Source organism: Sphaeramia orbicularis, chromosome 3 (genome assembly GCF_902148855.1).
Source record: "Sphaeramia orbicularis chromosome 3, fSphaOr1.1, whole genome shotgun sequence".
Taxonomy (NCBI): Eukaryota; Metazoa; Chordata; class Actinopteri; order Kurtiformes; family Apogonidae; genus Sphaeramia; species Sphaeramia orbicularis.
In genome coordinates, this window is record NC_043959.1 from 11,967,957 (window position 1) to 11,977,589 (window position 9,633).

The window sequence follows — 9,633 nt, forward strand, 5'->3', positions numbered from 1 at the left end:
CTATTATTTTACTGATGCTTAAGTGAGGTTACAGGTGATGTACAAAGTTTAAGGATCTTATTTCAGGATCTTATTTAAGGTTGGGAGAAGTTTTCTTACAAGTCTGCATGAGGTCCTCTCTCCCTCTCCTAAGGGGGGGAGAGAGAGATGATACTCTGAAATATGTAAATGACCGGCAAAAGGAGGCGTTTTCCCGCCGAAAACAGACAAAGAAGGCAACGCCCCAAGGCATCGATAACTCATCTATATGCACGAGGAAGGCGTGGCAAGCTGGTTTTTGGACAAACTATAAAAGTAAATGAAACCAACTTTTCAGTAGAGCTTTTTCCACCCTCGCTGCTCTCACCTACGCAAAGAGCTTTCTCCACCTTTTCTGAGCTCTCACCTACACAGAGAGTCCTGTCCATCTTCTGGGCTCTCATCTAAGAGCAGAGAGCTTTCTCCAAGGAGTCTTGACCATCTCCTTGGCTCTCAGAGCTGTTCTATCCTCTAAGCTCTCCAAAGAGCTTTATCATCTTCGCTGTTCTCCACTTCTCCTGGTGAGCTTTCCAGAACCAGCCGCCAGAGCCAGCTGTGAACCTCCTCCAGCCAGCAGAACTTCAGAACTCCAGACCTTCAGGCCTCCAGCGCAAGCACGTCGCTTCACAGCCTGTTCCTGCTTCGAACTACGTCAGAAGACTTCATCCATCCGCCGTCAAGGCCGTGCCAGTTGCTGCATCCGCACCGCAACAACTTGTAAGAAAACTTGCTCCTGATTTATCTGAGTTGGTGTTATTCCAAGTTAAGTAGGTTTACCTCAACGTAACCTCACTAACATTATAATCTCTTGAATATAGCTGTCTGCCAACTTAATTTACATATTCTCCTGTCCATAATCTCCTGCTCCTTTTGTTGTATTTGTCTCTTGTCTTTATGTTATTTGTGTGTCTTAGTTTAGTTAATAAAGTATTTATATGTATATAAATCCATTGCCTCAGTTGTGCTTTGTGTACTATTATTCACACATGGGTTCACTGTGCAGTCAACGAACTATCACCTATGCAAGATTTCCAAATTATTGTTTTGAGTTGATTTAAGTTTAAGTTTGGTTATAAATCTATAATTAAATTAATCAATAAATCAACACTCAATTAATAAATAATTTGGTATCCTATTCTTGCTACAGAGGGATTCCACCTTTTAGAACAAATGGAAGCTTTGACAGTGTTCCAGTGAACCTGGTGTCGTCTGTTTGGACCTAGTGTCGTCTTTTTGGAGCGTTTCCTCCTCAACGCCGTGTTGAATACGTTCTGACCAAAACAATGCAGTGTGCGAGTGACGTCATTGCACATGCACAACAAAGGCAGAATCTATACACAGAATTGTTAAGCAGGCAGGCAAACGATTCCAAGGAATCGAGCTACTGGGAACCAGTTCTCAAAAAGAACCGGTTCTCGATTCCCATCTCTAACTGACAGTGTCTTCTTTTAAAGTCATGACTTTTCTACAGTGAAGTTCTACTCCTCAGAAATGCAAACAAACAGTGCACAGACTCTGTGAAACAGCTGCAGCTCTAAATGTAACACAGGAAGTTGTTTGTCTCCAGACAGTCCATGGGCTCCAGAGTGCTGCTGTTGGAGTTTGTGGACAAAGCTCCACACCTCTGCTGCTCAATGGGACATTCAGGAAGGTCTGAGAACAACATGTCCACTCCGTTCACCCACCGCCACTGATCCACCAGGAAACGCAGACCCACCCACACCTGCACACAGAGACACACCCATGACACCAGAGACACACAGAGTGGACAGAAGGATGTCCACACAGAGACACACTGACACAACAGACCCACAGAGTGGACAGAAGGATGTCCACACAGAGACACACTGACACACACTCTGTACACACACCTACAAAACACAAAGTGATACAGTAGAACCTTGCAGTAGTTTCATTAAGTCCATGACCAAGCTTGTTTTGCATTTTACAACTCAATTTGCCCTTTGAAACTAAGTGAAATATAATTAATCCATTCCAGCCCCCAAAAACCACCCCACAAACCAACCCAAAAAACATCCCCAAAACTTCCCTAAACCCACCCCAAATCCAACCCCACAATCAAAAACTACCCTAAAAATTGGAAGAATCTCCTTCGCTTAAATCTTCAGGTATAACCCTTTTCTGGCATTTTTTCTTGGGTGACATCACAATCACGTTTTTCTCTTGCAATGTTGCCTCAACTAAACGACCCCGTGAACTGAGTGAGCAGAGGCTGTTCCACTGAGCATGTGCAAACTCACTGCTGACTAGTGGCGGTTAGTATAACTCTCACTCGTTCTGTAGATTTCCACTCGTATTTCAAAACAAAAATACTATGGGCCGGATCTATCAAAGGTTTGCGTGTATCAAAACATGTGCAAACTCATTGCACACGCAAAAAAATGTACAAACTGATTCACTAACAGTGCGCAATAAGGGTTGCATCTTTCAAAGGTGCAAAATGGCACGTCCGCATCCAGTTAGTACATTTGACACAATGAATATGAAATATGGGGCGTTTACACATAGTTGTGCATGTGCTGGGAAGAGAAGATGTAAATATATTAATTTAGCACACGCAGAGTGATTTATCAAACCTGAAAGAAATTTTGCTTATAGAAACTGAGTCTAACACATCTCAAAAGGAGGAGCAAATGGTTTGGATGCGTAATTGCGCACACATAGAAGTGGATAGGAGACAAAGAAATGATGAAATGAGATGCAGAGAACGCATTTTTTACCCTTGTGTGAACATTTTTGGAGTGACGGAAGAAAACATAATTGAGACACACACACACACACCTCTTTAAAATGAAAAATAAACGAACTAGAAAAGCACTCTGAGAGCAAGGACCTCCGCCAAGGCAGATCAGCCCCACCCTCCTGATCACCACCAAAATGTAATCATTTGTTCCTTGTGCCAGAATAAACATTTCCTGACATTTTCATCCAAATCCGTCCATAACTTTTTGAGTTATCTTGCACACAGACAGACAGACAGACAGACAGACAGACAGACAGACAAACCATGCCGGCAAAAACATAACCTCTTAGCGGAGGTAATGAATGAATGAGTCATGCCATACCTTCTATGACAAAACTCCTCCAACATCACATTTCCTTGGTCTGGATCATTCAGCCACTGTTCCATTAGTGCTGGTGTATCCCACAGCAGTTTCTACAGTGTATTGTCTCCAGTAGTGCACGCAAAACCCTCATTTAAATAGGCTGGTCTGCAAGACTTTGCACCTGTTGTAATTTGCTCTGAAGAAAGCCCCCGCAAACTGTGGTCACACCCCACATGCAAAATTCTGGATTGTGCAAGCTAATTAGTACACACAAATTGGGATCTTAGTAGATTCGGCACTATATACATAAAGAACTGGTCCAACGGTGGACTGGTTCTGCCAGGTTCTACTGCACATAGAACAGAAATACAGATGGTTCCGTTCCTCACCTTCTCTGTTGTTGCCTCTCTGACCCTGAACCTCATGTAGGCGTGGTCTTCTCCAGGCTGGACACTGACCAACCTGTAGTGGATGTCAGAGTTGTGTGGGTGCGTCCAGATGGAGCGACAGTGCTCCAGCGCCTCCTCCCAGGTCTTGTTCTCCTTCACCAGGATCAGGTTGTCCTTGAAGCAGGTGAAAGGATACCGGGATGAGCAGTCTTGGGTGCTCATTTTTTTTGTGTCAGAGGCGATGGTGATGCAGTCGCCGGTGCCAGGCTCATCATTATCCCAGTCTTCATACTCTGTTTCCCCGGCGCTCCAGCTCCATGTTTCCCCTGCACACAGAGGGTTAACATCCTGCATCAGTAGAACACTAACATTCAGCAACAACAGGATGGAACAGTTGGTTTACTGTAACTCGCTCGTTGCGTGTTGTCTCATCAAACTCATACTGAATTTTTACGTCGGCCACCAAAGACTGAATCTCCTGACTGAATGGTGTAGTTTTTTGGGCTGTCATCATTTGGATTAACCTACCACTACATTTACTGTCAACTTCTGTCATCTGTTTTTTGTAAAACTGCGAGTCACAGAGACAACTGTCTGACCAATCAGTGGTCTGCAGTGTTTACACGTCACCTTTTAGTATCTGGTTCCCAGTCTTTGGAACCTTGGAAATAGTGTCAGATTTTGTTGAAAGTTCCAGCCCTATAATTTAGATTACACTGTCTTTGTGTAAAACTTATTACATTCAAATTTATATTTGGAAGTACTCAGATATTATAACTGCACAAGGACACTGGACTTGGAAACAGTAGGTCAAAGGTCGCCTATGTTCAGTATTCTTCTGCTCCATGACAAGATGAATCCACAGAGTAAATGTGGTGAAGATATGTCAATGCATTCTACAGATAATGCGATTATATCGTTGAATGGACAGACAGATGGACAGACAACAAAATGACAACAATATCCCTCGGACAAGGAATAAAAGCCGTCTATCAGGGTCACCAAAGTTACCAAAGTACCAAAGTTAGAACGTCTATTTATAGTGACATCGATGACTGCTGATAACAGAGCAGGTCTGGAAGGGTTGGACCATTTCAGAGAGGAATGAGTACACCCCTACCCCTTAGAACTGGGCTTAAAGGAGGAGGGGTAAGGGGGAGGAGGAGGGCATAGTGGTGTTGGCTCTAAAAACAACAATGGAGGATGAACAGAGCGCAGCCATGTTTATTTTAGCAGAGCAGATGTTCATTCAAACTCAAACCAAGCTTCTGAGCATCCTTTACAGCATGACATGATGATATTGATATGTTTGTTTACTGTACACGGCCCACGCACATTTTTAAATCCCCCCGGAAAGGGGGTCGCACACGTCATCAGTCCGTCATCCAAATATCCCCCCTTGGTTGGAACCAGAGGTGTTCCTTTTCCATAGCATTCCTGAATCCTGGTTCCACCTTTTTCAGGGCTCTGTTCCTAACCCTAACCCTCCAGAGGAGTTCCAGAGGTGGAACCACATGATCCACCTTTACATTTACACAGACGACGGAACAGAAGAACAGAAGGGGGAATATTCCAGAACACAAGTGGAACAGGTTCTGGTGTGTGTTTGTAGCAGCAGGACTGCAGTTGTCTGCCTGAACTGACCCTCGTTTGTGTGACTCTCACCTTCTCGGTACAGTCCGATCCACACCAGAAAGTTTTCCTTCCCGGCAGAGGTGGAGTGCATAGTGGCCAAGTTCCAATAAGAGGTTGTGCAGTACTCCTTAGCTTCAAACCACGTCATGGTCTGTGGCACAAATACCAGTCTGTGGTGATTGTGGTGGTAGTGGTTGTGGTGGTAGTACTCACAGTAGGCAAAGCGAAGACTGTTACAGCTGGTTCCATAAGCACTGTCAAAAAAACAAACAGCAACATCACAAAGAGCTGAAGGTCCCACAGATCCATGTGCTGGAAATGTCCCAATGAAAACAAACACCTGCATTAATGATCAGGTTTAAAGGACACATTTGTGCGATAGTTAGCACATCTTACTGTTGAGTATCAAACATACTGCCCCCACACCAACATCTGGGATGGAACATAAAGAGGCTTTTTTTTTTTTCTATGAATCTTTTTTTTTTTCTTTTTTGGAAGCAGAACATGTTACTGTCATTAGTCTTGCGTAGCCAGACGCATTTCTTAGTGTTGTAGTCCAGACCACATAAACTGATACTAAGCCACGACCAAGATCAAAGTCTTGGTAGACTTTGACTCTGTTGTCTTTTCAGATATGGATCAATGAGGAGAACATTTATTGATTCGTGCATTTATAGGATTTGAACTCAGCAGTAAGACATTATTCTTTTGTAACAGCATCATCCTGCAGTGTTAGCTTGTTGGAAGTTAGTTCATGGTAAATGGGTTTGAACATATGGTCCACATACGGTCCAGTATCCTGCCAGATGTTCGGCATCATAAGAAGTGATCTATTAGATTTTCTATATTTATATTACTAACAAAACAACATGTGGTTATCTTAATGACAACATCACATGAGCTTCACACTGTGACATTTGTATCAGAGGAACATGTGTGAAGGTGGTGAGTGAAGGTACACTTGAAGACAAAATTATTAGCCCCCCCTATAAAATTTGAAGGTTCTTCAAGATTTTCCCAACCATGTTTTTAACAGAACAAGGAATTTTCAACATAGCATTTATGGGCGACTGTGGCTTAGTTGGTAGAGTGGGCTGTCCTTTGACCGAAAGCTCAACGGTTTGAATCTTGGCTCAGAGTGTCCACATGAGGAATTATAAAGCACTTTGGGCACCATTAAGGTGTAGAAAGTTCAAACATGGTATAAAAGCCTCAGTATGGGTCATTGAGCTGTCAGCTGAGAAAGGACTATGCCCAAAACTAAGTAAATCAGTTAGTTTGGACTGCAGGAAAATAATTATTGATGCACACAAAGCAGGAGAAGGATCTACAAATGCCACGTTTCCACTACGTGGTACCGACTCGACTCGACTCGGCCTTTTTGCGTTTCCATTATGAAAAGGGACCTGGAATCTGGTAACCAGTACTAGTTTTTTGATATCACCTCCACCAAGGTTCCAGGACAGGGGAACAGATACTAAAAGGTGACGTGTAAACACTGCAGACCACTGATTGGTGAGAGTCGTCTCTGTGACCCACCGTTTTACGAAAAACAGATGCGGAAGTTGACAGTAAATATGTTGGTAGGTTAATCCACATGATGACAGCCCGTAAAACTACACTATGGTCGGTCCAGGAGGTTCAGACATAAAAATTCAGCATGAGCTTGACAAGACAACACACAACAAGCAAGTTTATCAGCAACTCTGAGCAGACGACAAGGAAGTAACGTGCCGCATCGCTGTGACGTCCAGGTACTGTAAAGTCTGTAGTATCCTGTAATGGAAATGGTCTCCAGGAATAGCACCTGGTACCCGAGTCGAGTCGAGCCGAGCCGAGCCGAGCCGAGCCGGTTCCATGTAGTGGAAATGCGGAAAAAGTTGTCCAAGCATTTCCAAGTGTCAAGAACTGGAGTGAGAAGTAGAATCCAGAAATTCAAAGACAGACACACAGTACAGAAGAAGCCCTGCAGAGGTAGGAAGACAAAGGTTTAAAGACCCTGGAAAGAAAAGCTGTGAGACATGTGTCTAAAGACCCCAGAACAACTGTAAGGGACACTGGTGAAGGACTTGGACACATCAGGAACCGTAGTCTGTAAGAAGACAGTCACTAGAAGCTGTGCACAGGAATGGACTGAGAGGATGAAGACAAAGAAAAAGTCCACTTTAGAAGAAGAGACAGCTTTAGGATGGACTGAAGTGTGTTCGGGACAACCTGGAGACAGATCATGAATACTGGAAGAGTGTCCTTTGGTCTGATGAGACTAAACTAGAGCTCTTTGGACATAGAGACACTGCTTCTGTTTGGAGAACAAAGGCAGAACAGAGGCCTAGAACCCAAAGAACACCGTCTCCACAGTGGAACCCGGTGGTGGGAGTATTATGTTGTGGGGACGCTTCAGTGCCTCTGGAACTGGAAATCTGGTCAAGGTGGAAGGAGTCATGAACAAAGAAAGATCTGTGGAGATTTTGAAAGAAAAGCTTCAGCAGTCGGCAGGAAACTGGGTCTGGGTCATTGTTTCATCGACCAGCACGACAATGATCCCAAACATACATCTCTCTTGAAATATTTTAATTTAGATAGTTGAATTCTTAAGTTTAATCACATATTAGTCAGTAGTAGTCAGGATTCCTTTGTTTCACTAGATTTCTTTGTTTCACTGGTCAGTGGCAAAGTTCTTAGGATAGGAAAGGTCATATCTTGGTCAACAAACTAAACTGACAGATTTATGACTTAGGTTTTACCTTAGGCACACTTTTAAATACACATGCCCACATAGGATCATAAATCATGGGAGATAAGAGGTAAACAGACTGTCAATATGGGGTTTTACATAGAGTTGAGGTATCACATCTGCTGGACTTTAGAGTCAGATGACACCAGTCCATTTTCTGTGATCCAACCCACCTAGTACAAGGGGCTCAGCCCATAGTTTGAAGATCAGTTTACAAGGATTATACAAGCGATGTGCATTGGAATGTCTGGGTCCATTTCCCTGGTTGGGGTGCGGATCCTCAGCTGAGTTATATTTTGTTTGTGGTCAGATCAAGTCAATAATAAATTTATAAAAATGAGACCTAAAAGAATCTGGACTTTTTCTTGGAGCTTCCAACAAAAGAACAAGTTAACACTCTTGGTGACAATACCAAAGTGAATGTAACTGAGTGGCCTGCACGAAGCCCTGACTTCAGTCCCACTGAAAATATGTGGGGTGACCTAAAGAAGAACGTCCATGCCAGAGGACCATCAAATCTGGAGGAGCTGGAGAGATTTACCACAGAAGAATGGGCTGGGGCTCCTCAACAGAAGTGTCAGAGACTTGTTGAAAACTACAACAAACGACTGCTGTTATCCAGCAAAAAGGATTTGACACAACTGACCATTAGGATCTGAGGGGGGGACTAATAATTTGGACCCTGGTACTTTTTGTTTTTTGTGGAATATTTTCATCTCTTTGTGCAAACTAAAATAATGTACGCATCCAAAATAAAACCAGGATGTCTAAAAAAGCTGTGTTAAAAATGTGTAAAAGCACTTGGAAATACTTTTAAAACAATGACATTTTTGTAGGGGGGCTAATACTTATGTCCTCAACTGTAAATGTTGTAGAGTCTTGTATCAGGTGTCATGTTTTAAAGCGACCCTTTGTTGTTGGAGTGAAAGGGTTTAAAGGTAGATGAAACATTACAGCTGTTTGGGGTAACATGCCACAGTACACAGATCGCGTTCTTGTGGTTCTCCAGGGGCCCAGGTTTGGAATCCAGAAGCTGAGACTTCAGAAAGAAAGAGCCAGGTGGAATTTGGGGTTGTCCGATACAGGCCAATCCAGGCAAAAAAATCCATCAGGTCCATATCGTCTACATCAGTTTGGCTGAAGACAGTGGCCAGGTCAACGAAGCCGGAACTGTTTAGACAGAAAGACAAGTTATTTAGTCAGAATCAGAACCATTAAAAAGAAAACAAAGTGTCTATATGTCAGAGTGTAAAGTGTAAGGCCTCTAATCATCCACACACTGGCCTCAGGGATCTACAGGTTCTGCAGTCCCTCCCACTCCTTCCAGTCCCTCCCACTCCTTCTCAGTCCCTCCAGTTCCTCCCAGTCCCTCCAGTTCCTCCAGTCTGTCCCAGTCCCTCCTTGTTCCTCCCAGTCCCTCCAATCTCTCCCAGTCTGTCCCAGTCCCCCCAGTCTCTCCCAGTCTGTCTCAGTCCCTCCAGTCCGTCCCAGTCCCTCTCAGTTCCTCCAGTCCCTCCAGTCCCTGCAGGGTGGGAACATGACTTCATACATGTGTGGGAACTGTCCCAGTCAGTGGATTCTCCTTCATTTAAAAACATGTGTTCATTCCTTAAGTATCCTTTTGTAAAAGCATGGTCATAAAAAACATTTTTCCATTGATCCATAGATGGATGAATGATTGATCCATCCACTGACTGGACACTGAAATAACATTTAGAAGGCATTGGATTCATCATTATTGAGGTTCATAAGAATCTGAAGGTGAAAACAGCAGAAATCCATCTGCTAC

At 43.5% G+C, this 9,633-nt stretch overlaps 1 protein-coding gene across 1 annotated transcript; it reads right to left on the bottom strand.

The window, feature by feature from the left end:
• Positions 1 to 1,552: 1,552 nt before the first annotated feature.
• On the bottom strand, positions 1,553 to 5,523 carry LOC115413058 (putative C-type lectin domain family 20 member A). The gene is made up of 4 exons (XM_030125815.1): positions 5,507 to 5,523; positions 5,141 to 5,364; positions 3,476 to 3,801; positions 1,553 to 1,741 (listed from the first exon to the last, which is right to left on the bottom strand). Exons 1-4 carry the CDS (start codon positions 5,521 to 5,523, stop codon positions 1,553 to 1,555), a joined length of 756 nt encoding a protein of 251 aa, XP_029981675.1.
• Between the last annotated feature and the right edge of the window lie 4,110 nt (positions 5,524 to 9,633).

Coding starts and splice junctions, on each gene's coding strand:
- LOC115413058 (XM_030125815.1), bottom strand. Junction 3,802..5,140: donor GATCGGACTGTACCGAGAAG/GTGAGAGTCACA, acceptor CTCTGTGTGCAG/GGGAAACATGGAGCTGGAGC. Junction 1,742..3,475: donor GAGAGGCAACAACAGAGAAG/GTGAGGAACGGA, acceptor CTCTGTGTGCAG/GTGTGGGTGGGTCTGCGTTT.